The 17,238-nt window shown below is 35.9% G+C and overlaps 1 protein-coding gene across 9 annotated transcripts in view; it reads right to left on the minus strand.

The window, feature by feature from the left end:
• SMARCA2 (SWI/SNF related, matrix associated, actin dependent regulator of chromatin, subfamily a, member 2) overlaps positions 1–17,238 on the minus strand; it is a 208,252-nt gene that overhangs the window by 85,572 nt on the left and 105,442 nt on the right. For all 9 annotated transcript variants that reach the window (XM_056806218.1, XM_007498585.3, XM_056806219.1 and 6 more), the window contains 4 exons: positions 14,168–14,275; positions 13,447–13,533; positions 8,918–8,964; positions 7,780–7,946 (listed from right to left, as the gene is read on the minus strand). In XM_056806218.1, the coding sequence (XP_056662196.1) occupies positions 7,780–7,946; positions 8,918–8,964; positions 13,447–13,533; positions 14,168–14,275 (409 nt within the window). The remainder of the gene's footprint in view (positions 1–7,779; positions 7,947–8,917; positions 8,965–13,446; positions 13,534–14,167; positions 14,276–17,238) is intronic.

A 17,238-nucleotide genomic window follows, 5' to 3' on the forward strand; every position in this document is an offset into this window, starting at 1 on the left:
TCCTTTGGCTGAAATACTCATTTCAAATGACAGAATCTCAGTTAGAAAGTAAATCAAAAGCCATCTAGATCAACCTATATGTGAACAAGAATATTCTCTACCACATACCCCACAAGAATCCTTTCTTTGTTTCTCCACAGAGTAGAAGCACAGTGCCTGGCACACAGGAGTCACTTAATAAATTCATAAATAAATAATTTCCTTACTTGATGATCTATCATTTGCTTGAATACCTCCAGTGAAGATGATCTCATTATCTCCCAAGGTGGTTCTTTCTATTTGGGATTGCTCTGCCTGTTATCCTTATATCAAGTCTAAATTTGCCTCTTTGCAATATCTACCCCATTTTCTTATCTCTGCCTTCTAAGGTGAGTCATCATTGGGTCTATGGCCCACAGGGGCCCTTCAGATACTTGAAAACAACTTTTTCTCTGCTTTCTCATCTCTGGGATTTGTTGTTCACTTATTTTTATTCATGATGACTCTTTGTGATCCCATTTGGAATTTTCTTGGCAAAGATGCTGAAGTGGTTTTCCATTTCCTTCTCCAGCTCATTTTATAGATGAGGAAACTGAGACTAGCAGGGTTAAGTGACTTGCTCAGGGTCATACAGCTAGTGTCTGAGGTCATAGTTGAAGTCAGGAAGAGATGAATCTTCCTGACTCCAGGCTCCATTCATTGTACCATCTAGCTGCCTTTTATCTAAAATAGGTATTCCAAATTCCTTCAACCTATCTTTACATGGCATAGCTCCCAGGAATTTACCATTATGGTCCCTCTCCCTGTAAACCTCAAAATTTCTCAGACTTATGAATGTTAGGGGTTTCCCCCATTGGGGAATCTTCTACTTAAAAAAATTCCCTAGCAGATGGTGAGAACTCTACTTGAGTGTGGGGGCTCCTAGCTATGGGAGTGTCCCTGCTCCACCCTACTTAAGACTGCTTAACAATGAAAGTACTTTGATCCATGCTTATGTAAGGGACAGGAAGTTCTTTGAGTCATGACTGTTTTAGAATTGATACAATGGGATACTAAGTACCTATAAAGGTGGGGCAACTTGTAAATTACTTAAACCTAAAAGGGTGATAACTTATTCAGAGGTTTTTTCTTAATGAAATTTGTTGACACAGCAGCATTTTCTCCTGACTTACTAAAGAGATTAAAACTACTCAGCTGTGAATTCAAAATGGGTGGTCCTTTAGAAACATCTACAGTGATTGGTAGATTTCTGTAAGGACTTAGGGGAGGTGATAGAGGAGATTTTGCCCTTAAAAAAAGGAGCTCAGAGAAGAGCAAGGAAAAAAAGGATCTCGATTTCTGACTCTCATTCTGAAGGAGAGCTCCTTGAGGAGCTCCTCTGAGGAGCTCTGTCCCTCTGGGGTAGGAGCTCTGGAGGCTCTTGAGAGAGGCCCTTTGAAACAATCTCTGGCTGGAAGACTCTTTGAAGAAGGACGCTGGCCTGGTGTCACCAGTATCCTTGTTTAGTCAGACCTTGTGGTGAGTGTTAAAAAAAAACAAACTGACTGATTTCTCTTTTAAGACTCAGGTCTAGGCCATATTGGCTTGAGGCCCTTCATACTTATTCCTTTCTTACTCTCTCTCTCTTTCTTTGATTATTCATTGTATTGTTAATTAAAATCTCTATAAAACCCAATTGACTTAGGTATTGGAATAATTGGGAATATTTCCCTGACGACCAATTTATATTTGATTTTAAACCCAAGACACTGAGGTGAAACATATTTCTGCGGTTAAATTTACTCACCCTCTCTTATATCTATCACAATTTATATCTTCCACTATTTTAATCACTACAGTTTAAGACCTCAACCATTTTAAATCTCACATCCCCTAGATATTCTCTAGCTAACTAAATTTCCTTCCCAAAATGTGGTACCCCAAACTGAACATAATTCTTCAGATATGGATTGATTAGGACAGAGTACAGCAGCATTACTCCCTCCTAAAAGCTAAATAAAATCCCTTCTTTTATCTTGTATTACCAATATAGTCAATATTTTCTAAAGCAAGTATATTAAAATATATATAGGAAAAATACTTCAGTCACCTAAGTTCAAATTTTACTTTGATAATAGCTTTGTGTACTTAGAAAAGTCATTTGTCTTTAAGACTCAAATAAGTATCTATGATTTATTTAATGTGGATGGAATGTAATTTGCTCATAGATTTGCAGATCCATGAAATGTCAAAAAATGTCAAGGGTGGAAGGTAGAGGAAGGGAATTCTGGGGTGGGAGGAGGGAACAAGTAATTGCCTTTTCTCCCAGAAACCCCGTGAGATCAGTAGTATGAGCATTAAAATCCCCATTTTAGAGATTAGGACATGCAGGTTCTGACAGGTTAAGCCTGGTGTAACTCAGCAGATAAAGAGACTGAAATGAAACCTGAACTTGTGCCTCCCCTGATTTTGGTTTAAAGAACATTTCCCAGCCTCTCGGGCTCTTATACTTACAGTGTACTACCTACAGTCAAGAAAAAAGTATGTAAGTTAAAGCATTTCTAAGGCAAATCTTATTTCCCAACTTGGAAAAAAATCACAAGTGCCGTGTTCCTAAAATTTTGAGGCAGAATTGTCTTCCACCTATGTATGAGCATTTTTGAATAGGAAAGAAAAGATAGTCTAGGTAATAAGAAGAAATTATTGTGAGTTATATGAGAGTACACAGTTTCCTTTATAAACACTGCTAATTACAGTCAAGGAAGAGATGAAGGAATAAAATAGTAAAAGACTAAAACTTAAAGAATCAAGTTACCATCAAAGTCAAGATCACAACTAGGGTGAGATCACAATTAGTTGCTTATTATTTCTGTTCTCATTATTGATTAAAAATTAAAGGTATCTTGAAAAAGAAGATTCTAAACATTATTTTCAATGAGGAAAAACTTAAAACATGAATTCTCACTTGCATCCAAATTTCAGTTTACCATCTGTAAAACAGTAAATATTTAAACACAAGGGCTCACTAGCACAATGCTTGGTATATAATAGGAATGTAATAAAATGTTTATTTATTGATTAATTGAACTATAATTCAAACCCTTTAATTATAAATTCCAAAGAGTTACCTAAATTCACTGGTGGTGGTACTTGGTTATCTTAAAATAATTGGAGTATCTTTTTAGTATTTAATTATTTAATTAGTATTAAAAGTGTTTGGGGCAGTGTTATTGGCTTCCTAAAAGGGGGTTAAGGGTGCAAGATGTAATTTTAAAAGATTCTTTGCAGTAGCTTAAGTGTGTTTCCCATAATTTATCCAGATATGCTAACCAATAGTAATAATTATACAAAGCATACAAATTAGCACTTCCCTTATTTAGCTATGGCATCAAAGTTAATGAAAGACCATCAGAGCCAAAGATAGAATAGCCAATTTTAATATTACATTGTATACATTCATTCATTCAATAAACATGTATAAAAATCTGCCATGTGTCAGCCCTGAGCTAAGCACTGGTTTTAAAATATTACATATTTGTGTGTGTGTGTGTGTGTGTGTGTGTGTGTGTGTGTGTGTGTGTTTACAAACACACACAAAGTCTTAGAGATGATGACATCTGTTTTCTGGAAGCAGAAATGAAAAACTTTGCAGCTGTGTGGGTGTAAGGGCCAAGAGTTCACCTGGCATGTATTAGAATAAAATCTTGAATAACTGAGAAATTATGGCATGAATAAAATACAACCAGATTCTTCTACCAAAGTCACCTGTAGGTTCATGTAACATAAGAATTGAAAAATTAAAAGAAATCACAAAACTTACTACCTTGTATCAATCAGCAGAAGCAAAGAGTTCAATCATATTTTATGATGGACATTATTAGGATGAAGCTTTGATTGTAAAAACTAGAAAAAATATTATTTAACTTCTCATAATGCAGAGCCAGAGCATCTCATTGTGAGGCTCAGGTTAGGTACCCTTGACAAATGCAGATGACGGCAAAGCATTATAAATTGGTATCTTTGGTGATAATCAACTCATCTCTATCCTTTTCAGAGGCGAACCAGTTATTCTATAAGGATGTCATCCAGACCTAATTACTTGTTATAGATAGCATAGGATTTACTATGCTCATTAGTAAAAGCAGCAGCATTTGTTTCATTTTCTTATACTTTCTGGTGCAGAACATAGCCAAAGAGAAAATTGACCGAGGTCACATCTGTGAAGGCTATTAGAAAATATATAGGAGTGAACATTTATGTGATGTCCTAAAAGTCCCAGTACAGTTTCAAGATGTTTGATTTTTGGTGTCCCAAACTTAAAACTGCACTGAGGCTTTTGGAATAATCCAGGACTTATTAACATGAGAATAAATGTCAAATAAAACTTTTGCTTAGGTAGAAATTTTGCTATTCCCATTTCCTTAAAAAATGCAAAAACATCCTTTTTAGTGTACTAATAACCATAAATAACTACTGCAATTAAATATATTCATTCATTTATTTCATGAGGAGATCTTAGGAATAAGTATTGAACTTTAGTTTCCAAAATTTTTTTTAAGTTAGAATTTGAAACTTTGGAAACTTTTCTTTCTCAAAATTTTAATTTTAAATGTTTAGTTGCCATTTGAGCAAATAATATATAAAGTACACAATACTAATGCATTTATAGTTTTTTTTAGCATTTTTGGTTTTTTAAAGTATTTCAAAATACTTTATGTAGTATGGTCAGCTAGGTAGCACAATGGATAGAGTGCCACACTTGGTGTCAGGAAGATTAATTTTTCTGATTTCAAATCTGGTCTCTGATACTATCTGTCTGATCCTGGGCAAGACACTTAACCCCATTTAACTCAGTTTCCTTATTTGTAAAATCAGCTGGAGAAGGAAATGTTAAACCACTTTAATATCTCTGCCTAGAATACCCCAAATGGGGTCTCAAAGTGTCAGATACAACTGAAAACAACTGAAAAAAATAATCATCTACCAAATATATACACTTAAAATTTTGTGTTAGATAAATAAATGTATCTTTCCAGTGGCATGAACCAGAAATGTTCCATTAATCAAAAGAAACAAAGCCTGGCAGTTTACAATATTTCTAAAACATGATCTCCTTTCTTTGATTCCTTTAACTTGGTTTATTAAAGGATAAAACTTTTGACCTACTCTTAAAAAAGAAGTGAAGGATTGAGAAAACAGATCCTAGAGAAAATGTACATAGTCCTGGAAAATCACTCAACTCAACAAGGGTTCCAGAGGGAGAAATCCCTCTAGCTGCTTCTTAGACATTAACACCTTTGTTAAGCAAGAAAACAGGTTTCTCTGCTTCTAAAAGAATTCATTCTAAGGGCCCTTCTTTTTCAGAGTGAAGTTATCCAAAATCAACTTTGTTAGTGATATTACATGACAAAGAATTGGGTATTTGTGAAAGGGAAAAGATGAAATGTTATGAATTTCTAGGTGCTACAGCAATTCTTAGAATATGAAAAAGTATCAGAATTAATGATGGAATTTCCTTAAAATTCAGAGTCCCAAGCAAGGGACTTTTTTCATTTTCAAAGAATGGATGGAAGTCAAAACAAGAAAAAATGAAAGATATTAAATGAAAATAGTCAATGAATGGTATTAGATTATAATTGAACTTTATATGCCTGTAAAATTAATGTATTAGCCTTTTGGATCATATATTTCTTCAATAGTATTCTTACATCATTTATTGGACATATACTGTCAATGTAAATGTGATCTACTAACAAAAAAGAATGAAAATAAATATATTAGCAATAATATAGTATTAATAATTATTGATTTATTCAACAAATATTAAGTATCTATTATGTTCCAGGCACTGTAGAATTAATATTTTAATAATTTCTATTCCTAGTTTTCCTTTCCAATTTCTAGTTTCCTTTTACTATTCCTAATTGTTCTTTCCTATTTCTAATTTTCCTTTCCTATTATTACTCATTGCTCTTGTCCATTCCTAAGTTTCCTAGACTAGTAGCTAGGACTCTGAGCATTTACATGCCTTCTCAGGAGTCTAAACTGCAATGTAGGTTCTATTTACAGAGAAAGTCTGCTCTTTGAGAGTTTCTGATACCAATGAAATCATAGTCCATGTCTACTCCAAAATTTTCAACCGATATACTTTAATGGAAAAACTATAATTTCCTCTATTACCCTCTGGCAGTAATCCAAACCCTGAACAACCCCACAACTATATGCCATTATTAAATCAGTCTTCAGATTCATATAACATCCTACTGTTTATAAAATGTTAAAGTTTATATTTCCTTTATCTTCACTATGGCTAGTCCAAAGCCGCTGAACAATTTAGGGACTATATCTCCAAATCTTCCTTATTTCAATAATCAAGAGTTTTCATTTTGCTTTTTGAGTCTGATATCCTTTTATGTTGGTGGCATAACGCAGAAAGTAATAGATCAATGTTCTTAGGGTCATACAGGATTTGTCCTATTGTAAAATACAGATAATTAGCTTAGCAACAAGTTGTATCCAGGAAAAAAAAAAGAAAAAGCTTGCTTATTCTTGTGGGAAAATGTGTTCTGAGAGCCAAACAACTTGCTTACTGTATTAACAATGTATGGTAGGTTGCCATGTATGAGTCCATAAAAGTTGATTAACCCATGATGGACTTGACAGAAGATGCTGTATTAGCATTATGGGACTTCAGCATCCTGTGTCCTTATGCTTTGTTGTGAGGATGCATTCAAAACTGTAAGGAATGTTTTTCCCTGAAAGCAGTCAAATCAGGATCACTTCCTCTGGGCTTCCCTACACTTGCCAGGCAGTGGAAGGAAAACAGGGATTTTCTCATTCTCAGGTCACTGGTATTTGCTCCTCATGTTCCTCAGCAAAGGTTCTACAGCATAGGGGCTACTGAGGGAGGCTAAGGGAAGAGGGTAAGACAGAAGGTCCAGGATAAGGAGTCAGAGTGGTCAGCTCTAAAGCCAGGAGGAATACTTCTTGGGCTAGAGGGTTCCACATTGTCCCTTTTAGTTTGTTTTCAATAGAGCAAGGGGCTATGGTGACCTCATTTCTATTCTGCAGCCACCATTATCATTTCCTATTGAGGTTTCTCTTTTCTCTGGCTCCTTGGGGAATAAAAGACTCACAACATCTGCCAATTGCTAAAGAAGCATACTACGCTACTTGGAAGCACCAAAGGTTTGTTAGTGCTACTGCCAGCACACTGAAGGGCTTTTTTTCCTTTGATTACTCCACCACTTCCTGACAGTTTTTTCATTTTAGGGGAAAACTAGTCTGATCTCCAGTTGTGAACAGGGGGCAAAGGAAAGGAAAAGTTCACCAACTGCCTCAAAGTGCCTTGGTATGTCAGCAGTATTTGCAAGAATGGTAGTTCCTATAAAGCACTCAAGTTGTCTATATTAAAGAAGGTCTTAAGTCATGGATGAAATTCTACATTGCCAAGGCAGGGTCTGGCATTTCATAGACTTGAAACGTACTGACCACTGCTGGAAAATGTCAAGGCTTGGCAGAAGACACACTAGGGAACACAATAGATAATGAGGATCCTTAAAAGCAATCTTTTAAATTATTTGTGAATGATTTGGGTTGATTTAAATGAAAGATTTGGGTGAGATGAACAGCTGTGCCAATTATTTTAATTTTGCTTGTGTTAAGGTAGAAGTAAAAATTGCCACTGAGAACCAAAGCAGTCTATAAGTTAATTCTTTGCCACCATTTTGCCCTTTTTGGTGGAGCTCGACTTTCAGTGTTGGTTATTCCTTCTCATTTCTGACCATATGACTTGGTGCTCCCCAGTTTTTTTGAACTTACCATCAAGGCGTAGGTAAAGGAAGTTCCGAAAAGCAAAGTAGTCCTCCATGATGGTCATGAGGGATGTCATCTGGCAGAAGAGTAATACTCGGTGATTGGTGGCCCTCAGCTTTGGCAGGATGCGGTCCAGGAGCTCAAACTTCCCCGAGGCTCGGTAGAGCTCAGCTCTGTTGAAGGAAAAGAGAATGATCATCAGTCAGTCCATAAAAACGGCATCATTTGTTTTCTGCGTGCCAAACAACAGGCTAAACCCCCAAATACCTATTCTACTGAGGCTTCTTTGTCCTAATCAACAGAAATCATGTGTTTATGATGGGAAAATGGCCCAGATATTACACTGCTTTTCTTGGCTGGTGTCAAAATATTCAAGCATTCCATTCAAGAAAGGCAAAGGAGAAGGGATCCATTTTTTCTCCTTCTTTCAATTACATTATTGCTTTGTGACATGATTATTTGAAAAGTCTCTGGGAAGCATGCAAAACTTTGTTTACTGGTAAAAACTCAGTGGATTCAGATATTTCTACATTCCATAGTCAATCAATTTTCTTTTCCCATTATGATGGACCATGATGAGTTGATTAGATTGGCTAGCTCTAATTGACATTATTATCAATGCTCCCACCATAGCCAATGACAGTAAACCTTGCTTTTTTTTTTTTTTACTATATCATAAGGTACTGATTCTACTGTTCATTCAATTAAAAGAAGTCTATCATCTATAGTGCCTTCAAAGCTATTTTCACACACAATTTCCCCCTCTTTGCATTAAGGTTAGTGTTTAGAATCTATTTGGGATGTAATTAGACAGATTATCATCCTGCATGAAGTACACACTGGTTAGAAGTAAGAATCCTTTGAATCTTCAACTTATTCCAAACTCAAAAGTATTATTTGGTACACTGAAGTAGATCTATATTCTAGAAATAGCCATTTGTCCAGAGCAAGTAATAATTTATGCAAGCAAAATAAATGAGAGTGCTAAGCTTTCTTTGGTTTGATAACTTCTGTACCTCCTAGCAGGAGATAAGAATACGAGGTAACAAATGCAGGTACTTATTTTTTAAGACGGGTAAATTTTCTCTGTCAAGAAATGCAGAAATGTTGAAATTTTGAGGAAAGAAGAAATCATTAGACTTACCCATTGATAACCCCACTTGAGTAGCCTAGATGCTCAGCAAAGGATTCCTTAAATAGGAACAGAAGATGAATGCTTTTAGCTTAATTTGAACAGAGGGCTCTATGCACAAACTTATTTGTGAATTCATCTTGACATTCTATCTTAGCATAGAGCAGAAAAATAATACAAAGAAAAAGTAGTGTTGATCCATATGGTACCCCCCAAATCTAGCCATGATTCTACAGCAATTTATGTGATGTTGGGCTCATTCCTTTTTTGCAATTCAACTTCTTTTATGTATGATGGGCATTTCCACTTTCTTACTTATATATTTTTAATAATAATAATGATGATGGTGGTGATAGCTAATATTTATATTGCACTGTGCTAAGAGCTTTATAATTTTTTGATCCTCATGACACCCCTGCAAGTTGGTGATATTATAATTCTCATTTTACAGATGAGAAAACTAGCAAACAGGGGTTAAATCATTTACCCAGGGTCATACAGTTATTAAGTGTCCAAGGCTAGAGTTGAGCTCAGGTCATATGTAATATATATATAGACACACACATACATGTAAATATACACATATACATATACATTTGCATTTAATTATATGCATGAGTGCTATCTTCCCCCCAAAGAATGTAAGGACCTTGAGAAGCTATGTCTTGGTATCCCTTGGACTCACTAAAATACCTGACACTTGTTTGTTGATTCATTGATGCCAAACAACAACATGATACTCTTCCCCACTGGAATGTAGGTCAAGGTGAACAGTAAATCAGTGTTCAAAAAGATTTTTTAACTGTAAATATTTAACAGCCTCAAAAATCCGAGTGATTATCTTGACCTCTGAAATCTTAAGTGGAAAAGTAAGACTGACAATTTAAGATGGATGATCAGATATCTTGATTCCACTTTTATAGTCGATTCAATGACATCTGTCAAGTACCTCCCATATAGTATTTAATCGCATGATTTGGATCTTTCTGCTTCAAGGGAGGAGTGTTTTCCTTCAGCATAATTTTCCTGTCTCTGCATGAAGGGAAAGTCAAGTCCTCCCCAGGTCTTGTAAGCGTTTCCCAGGAGATGATCCCAGCCCATTATGTACTACTCGTGTAACCTTGAACAGGTCTCTGGAATGCCCTAAGCCTAAATTTCCTCATGTGTGAAATGAGAGCCAGGAGCTCTGTGATCCCTCCAGCTCCTGCCTGTTCTCAATTCCACATCCCTAAGACATGACTCTCCTAGAAGCAGCACTCTACCTCTTCTCTTCTTATCTGCTCTGCCCACAGCACTCTGTCCTTTAGCTCTAATGTCGGCCGCATGCCGCTCATGGGATAAATTTTAAGTGCTAAGAGAAAGCTTTTTGAGCTGGCAGTATTCAATCTGGACTGACTGGAGGAAAATGTCCTGATTCAAGGAAACACTCACTCCCCTGTGCCCAAGAGTGGCCAATTTCACATTTAGCAGGGTTTAGATTGTTCTGCTTGATCCTTTTTCTACTGGGTATTATGAGGATCAAAAGAGATCGCATATAGGAAAGAGCTTTGGACATATGAACTTGGGAGAATCATTATTCTTAAAATAATAGGGTCCAAGTTATCCTGCCTCAGTTCAAATGTGGTGTGCCCATTAGCTAGGTGATATATGAAAGATGTGTGAAGAAAAATATAGAAAATCAGGTTTTAAATTCTCAGTAATTTTAATTTAAAATGGAATACTCTGATATATCAGAATAGAATTCATATTGGAAGCATCTATCTCTGAGTATTTAGGCTATCACTTGTAAATACTAAATTAATTTATAGCAATGAAGACAGAAAAACAATTCACACCAAAACCTTGTAATTATTGATTTAGGAAAGCTATGCCTATGTTAGCATAAGTGTTTTTTATTTTTATTTTTTGGTAAAAAAAATGGTTTTTAGTGGGGCTGCTGGATGGCTCAGTGGATTGAGAGCCAGGCTTAGGTTCAAATCTGGCTTCAGACACTTCCTAGCTGTGTGACCTTGGGTAAGTCACTTAAATTCCACTGGCCTAACCCTTACTGTTCTTCTGCCTTGGAACCAATAAACAGTATTGATTCTAAGACAGAAGGTAAGGGCTTTAAAAAAATGGCTTGTAGGAGGAAAATGTCTGATAGAAAAAAGGTTAATTTCACATACTCCAATCTTGGCCTGGGGTTCTTAACCTGGGGTCTAGGAATTTGTAATCCAGGATATTTTGTTATATGCATTTAAAAACATTACTCTGAGAAAGGTCCACAGGTTCCATCAGCCTGCCAAAGGGATGTGCTGGCAAATATTCAACAACTACTTCTGAAAAAATGTATGTACAGAACATTTTAAAGTTTAATCTGTATTATTCACATTTCCCCATCATTTTATTAAGTCTAGACAGTCAAGAAAAAAGATAAATCAAGACCTGGTTTTAGCGTTTGACATTTCTTGGGTGTAAAAAGGACAACTAGGGAGACCAATGGATAGAGTGCCTGGTCTGGAGTCAGGAAGATCAGAGTTCAAATCCAATCTCAGACATTTACTACCTGTGTGACTCTGGGCAAGTCACTTAACAATTATGCCTCAGTTTCCTCATTGGTAAAATGAGCTGGAGAAGGAAATGGCAAACTTCTCCAATATCTACCAAGAAAACCCCAAATAGGATCCTGAAGAGTTAGATATGTCTGAAATTACTGAAAAACAACAAATATTCACACTAAAAATTTTACCATTGGCTCTCTTGAACCAGTACAACATAGTTCTAGCATACCCCTAGATATAGCCACCATCCCAAAAGAAAAGATTAAAAGTGCTTGCTCCCTCTCTTAACTCATTCTTTTGTCTTATTTATTGTACATGTTGTATATATTGTATATGCCCCCTAATTATTATAGAAATATATATGAATGAATATATATATATATATATATATATATATATATATATATATACACATATTTACAAATCAGTTTAGTTAGCAGTTGTACTGTCAAGTTTCTGTCCTGGGATCTTAGGGTTTCAGATCTAGAACCAGAAGAAACCTCAGAGACCACTAAATCCAAACACCTCATTTTACAAAAGAGGAAACTAGGGTCTATGGAGGTTCAGTGACTTGCCCACCATTACACAGGTATTAAATATTAAAGGCAGAATTAGAACTCTGATCTTGTGATTCTAGTTTAGGATGCTTATGTTTCCATGGTATGATGAGAATTTATTTGTGTGTGTCTAGATACCCTTAGTGGGCAGCTGAAAATGCTGTATGTTCCTAAAGGTGGGGACTGTGTCTTTAATTTTCTTTCTCACTCCTCACCACACTCAGGAGAAGTATCCTGTAGAGGGCATATTCAATGAATCCTGATGACTAATGAGGTTTACAAAAGGAAGGCTGAAAACCTGTTATGGAATAGTTGGGAGCATTTCTATGTTGCCATAAATAACCAAAGTCCAAATAATCAGGAACCACCAGGACAGTTTTTACTTTCCTTTAGGGGCAAATGTCCTTGGCAGGGAATTTCTTCTAATTTCATTGGTACAACTTTCTGTGGTAGTTAGAGAACAAAAACAACTGTAGGAACAAATAATTTAAAAAAATAAATTCTTTTTTTTTCGTCCTCTTTTCTTCAGTGGCAAGGGGAGAAACAATCGTGGTCCTCTTTCTACCCTGCTGAAATCAGCAGCTCCTGCTGCTGTAAATTACTGGCACTTTGGGAAATTTATTCAGATAAAGCAAATATGGTTGAAATTGCTTTTTTCCCTAGAAATAGCTTTTAGTAGAGAAACAGTCCTTGGGATCCAATCAGGAATTTATTTTATAGTAATAAGGTATGACAGAAAAAAATCTTAATTAGGTAGAATAAAGTGAATAAATGTTTAAAGTCATATCTGTACTTAAAGAATAGATTTGTTTTCAAAGTACACTAAAAATTATCTTCTCATTGTAATGTTATTCTCAGGAGGAAGTAAGATGAGGTTGGTATCTTAGCTCATGGCGACTTCCTCATTTGTTCTTCAGGCATTTCAGTCATGCCCAATGCTTTACGACCCCATTTGGGGTTTTCCCGGTAAAGATACTGAAGTGGCTTTCCACTTCCTTCTCTAGCTCATTTTACAGATGAAGAAATGAAAGCAAACAGGGTTAAATGACTTGCCCAGGGTCACACAGCTTGGAAGTACCTGAGGCCATATTTGAACCCATGTCTTCCTGACTCCAGGTCCCACTGTACCACCTAGTTGCCCCCTAACTTCCTCACAACAAACATTTATTAATTGCCTACTTTATGGAACCTCCCCAAGATCTTTCTTCTATATAGTTTTATATAGAATTCTTTATATAAAAGCAATAAGTGCTATGTGAATTCATAGTCAACGGTTATATCTCGAAATTTTAGACCTCCAGACCATCATACTGTATCAGACCATGCTAGTCTGACTCTAGAACAGTAGACGTTTTCCATTCCTATTTTCTTAACTGGATAATATAAAGAAACAAAAACATAAACAAAAATAATATAAATAAACAGATAATATAAAGAAGCTTACCTCAATGTGCTGAAACATATATGGGTGATTACATATCTTTCTCAATTGCATGATAGTGTTCATCAGTGTTTTAGCCCCTCCTTTGCCCTAATAATGGGAAGGGGGGAAAAAAGCAAAAGAACATATTCACTAGTGAGTAAAGGACTTCATTTGCCTTTAGAGGGGACTTCCAGTGATGCTACTACACTTCAAATCTGAAGCCAGAAGAGGCGACCACCCATCACAACTTGTGGCACTCATGTTCTTACACCATCCGGAAGCCTGTGGGCTAGGATACAACATATTCCATGAGATTAGCTCTGCCAAAGGAATGACGTCCTGTGCCAAACCAGTGGCTTTGTGGTGTGAGTGGTAATTCATAAGTGTTCTGAAGAGAGAGAAGGAGAGCAAATTTATTCAGGTTCCTCAATTGGGCTTAAAAACCAGAAAATGCTCTCTTGTCACCTAGACTGAACACGAATCTTTGCATTTTTTTGCATATTAACCATCATTAAGAAAACAGTCACAGACGAGATGACAATTTTGATATTTTGATGCTTTCCCTATTATTCTTCTTTCACTAGATGAGAGGCTTCCTGTTAGCCAAAAGAGCACCAAAAGAATCCCCACCCCCAATTCAGTTTATAGCATTAGTGAAGAAGCTTATGACAAATATTCCATTTGTAGCCCACCGGGAACAGGGCAGTCGATGGTCTTAAGTGTAAGAATCTTTCTTGCTTACCTTTTTATCTTTCTCAGAACCATCTGTGAGGAGGATTCCCTTTGCTTGCATATGGCGGTATAGAATTTTCTGAAGAGCTGACATGTCACATTTGATCACATATTCAACCTGTGAAAAAGACAACAATAGGTGAGAGCAGAAAAAGGACTATTATCGTTTTCTAGGTTCTTCCTCCTTTTAAAAGCCAGTTTCCCTGCTGACATCATGAAAGGTACCTTTTTCTCTTAAGAGTCAAGAAGAGAAAGCAAAGAAAGAGACCGGTCACTTTATTGTTGTAGTCAAGCCACAGCAATAATTTATTACAATGGTTATTTCAAAATGTTATAATTGGAGCACCTCTACAGAGATTTCTTGTCCTCGCCAGATCTGAGGGAGTTTGGCTTTCAATTCTCCAAACACTTCCCAACAAAGGAACCCATAAAAGAGATTTTTAATATACCTCTCCTCCCTACACAGTATGAAGTGAAAGGGTTTTTAGGAAAATCAATGAATGGCTATTAGTCTATGATTTTCTTTGTTATATGTGTAAAACATTTAAAAGGTTATCTGTGACTGCACATAATGCTAACACTAGAATGAAATTTCCTTATAGTTCTAGACAGGGTTAACATTAGCCACATTTTTGAGACTTGAAAATCACAACATATTTTCTTCAAAAGGTAAAAGGAAAGACGTTTTTAGCCAAGATGTAAATATATGACTAATTGAAGTGCAGAAAGAAATATCACTTGATTTCAGCTGGAAAATAGTGATAGTCCAATATAAAATTATAGGTATTAAGATTATTTATACTTGTTTATCATATACCTGTTATACACCCAATAACACCTAATGGGTAAAATCTGCCCATATAACTTATTTATGTCAAACTTTAAAATTTTTTTGCAATTCCAAAAATAAAAATATGGTTTTCTATAATAGACTCACATGTAGAAAACTGACAGAATGTGATTAAAAGTAAATTAATAATTTATATAATGTTTAATTATCCTACTACAAGTGACTGGGTTGTTGTTACCTCTGAGGGCCAGAAAGAGGAGGTCTCAGATGAAGAGAAATTGATTATTAATTTAATTGTTTTTAGGAAAAACCTATCAGGCCAGCTAGACCACCCCCTGGCAGTATTTTTCACTACTTCTTCTGTACCAAATCAATGTAAAAAGAGTTATGCAATTTTTCAGAAAAAGATACCACAGAAAAAGAAGGAAGAATAGTAATATCCTAGATTTTTAAGGAATTACTTGGGAAAGAAAAAAAATTCAGTCAAAAATAATAGTAATTGGAAAGCATTTTGGATACCTGACTATATTCCAATGTTGAAACCACACCACCTTTAACTTTTCAAAAATTCTGTTATTAATGAATACAAACTCAAAAATTTAAACCTGGCAATAAAGCCAACCCAAGATTATCCAACTCAGTCTAAAGGAGTTAAGGTCTCCTGCTTCCCCAATTGTTTCCCGATGCTCCCTTCTATCTGCTTTATGTGAGGGATAAATAGGTTTACTTGTGTTAATGCTGTACAGCCTTAGACTAAACAAAATGCTCTTCTCCCAGGTTGCTAGCCAGCTTGGTTATAGGATCTTAGGGAGTAGGAGACTCGCTTGGCTTTAAAAGATATTTCTCGTCAGCTGAGCATGTGTGTGGAAAATTAGTCATTAGGGCATTGGAAGGAATAATGTTTGGGAGGCAGATTACAAGAATAAGCATGCAGAGGTCCTGATAATATCAATAAAAGAATCAAGTCTGCATGTACTTAATGTCATCTCCAAGAATTTACAGATGATATTTAAAAGGCTAAAGCAGGACACTGGAAATTGAAGATGTATTCTAAGAAGCTGTTTTGATATCAGTGATCTTTACGTATTTGTAAGAAATCTAAATCTTTACACCACTAGATTTGAAATGGCAATTTACCTATGTTAGCTGACTGCTTATATTATTTATTTCTCCTCTCTACAATGCTCTTCTGTTTCCTCTCAAATTATCCTAACATTACTCATCATTCAGAGCCCATCCAATGACAGTCACCCAAACACATCTCTTCAATCAAGTTCTATTGTACTCCTTGTCTGCATTATTCATGTCCCAAAGCAAACTTTTTATCTTTTCTCTCAACTTATCTTCTAACTTCATTATTTCTGAAGATAGCACTCAATCCCCCATTCATCCAAGATTGAAACTTAGGAGTCATCATTGCCTCTGCCGCTTCTTGTTCCTCTCCCCTTCCATCCAGTTATGAATGGGTTCAATTATCAACCTCTGTGCAAATGACTCCCAAAGGACTTTTTCTCTCATTCCTCGTTCCAGTCTCACTTCTCCCAACATTTCCTGGACAACTCCAGTGACACATTCTTAGCACCTCAAACTTAGCACATCAAAATCTAAACTCAGCATCCTTCCTTTTAAATTAGCCCTTCTTAATTTCTGTAGTTACAATGATGGAATCAGCCATCCTTCCAGTCATGAAAGTTTAAAACCTTTGGAGTCATATCTGGTTCTTCTTCTCTTATTACTCATATCCAATCAGCTGTCTTGTTAATTGTTTTCCCCATTCTTGTCACAACCACTCCTATCTTACCAATCATGATACCTCCAGAATTCAAATTTTCATCATCTCCAAAATGGCCTATAATGCACTTATTTGCCTCCTAATCATTTTGCCTGCATCCAATCCCCACTCTAACCTTGTACCTATCAAAATAATCTCCCCAAAGCACAGCTCTGATAGTGTCACTACCCTGTGCTTAGAAGCATTACTGGCTACTTTTGTTTCTAGGATAAAACACAATCCTTTTAGCCTAGTATTTAAAGCCCTCTGCAGTTTAGTTAACATCTACCTTACTAACCTTAGTTCACATCACCCCTTCTTGAGACAAGTGGCTTCCTATTGAGATAATACTGCCCACACATATTTTGCAATGATGGTATGGGGACTGAATGAAATAATTACAAACAGACATAGATATGATCAGGATCTTTCCCAACTCCTGTTAATTATAGTGCCTTCCTTCTCTTAATTATTTACTTGCCTTGTGTATAACTTGTTTATACATATTTGCTTGTTATCT

This window comes from Monodelphis domestica, chromosome 7 (genome assembly GCF_027887165.1).
Source record: "Monodelphis domestica isolate mMonDom1 chromosome 7, mMonDom1.pri, whole genome shotgun sequence".
Taxonomy (NCBI): Eukaryota; Metazoa; Chordata; class Mammalia; order Didelphimorphia; family Didelphidae; genus Monodelphis; species Monodelphis domestica.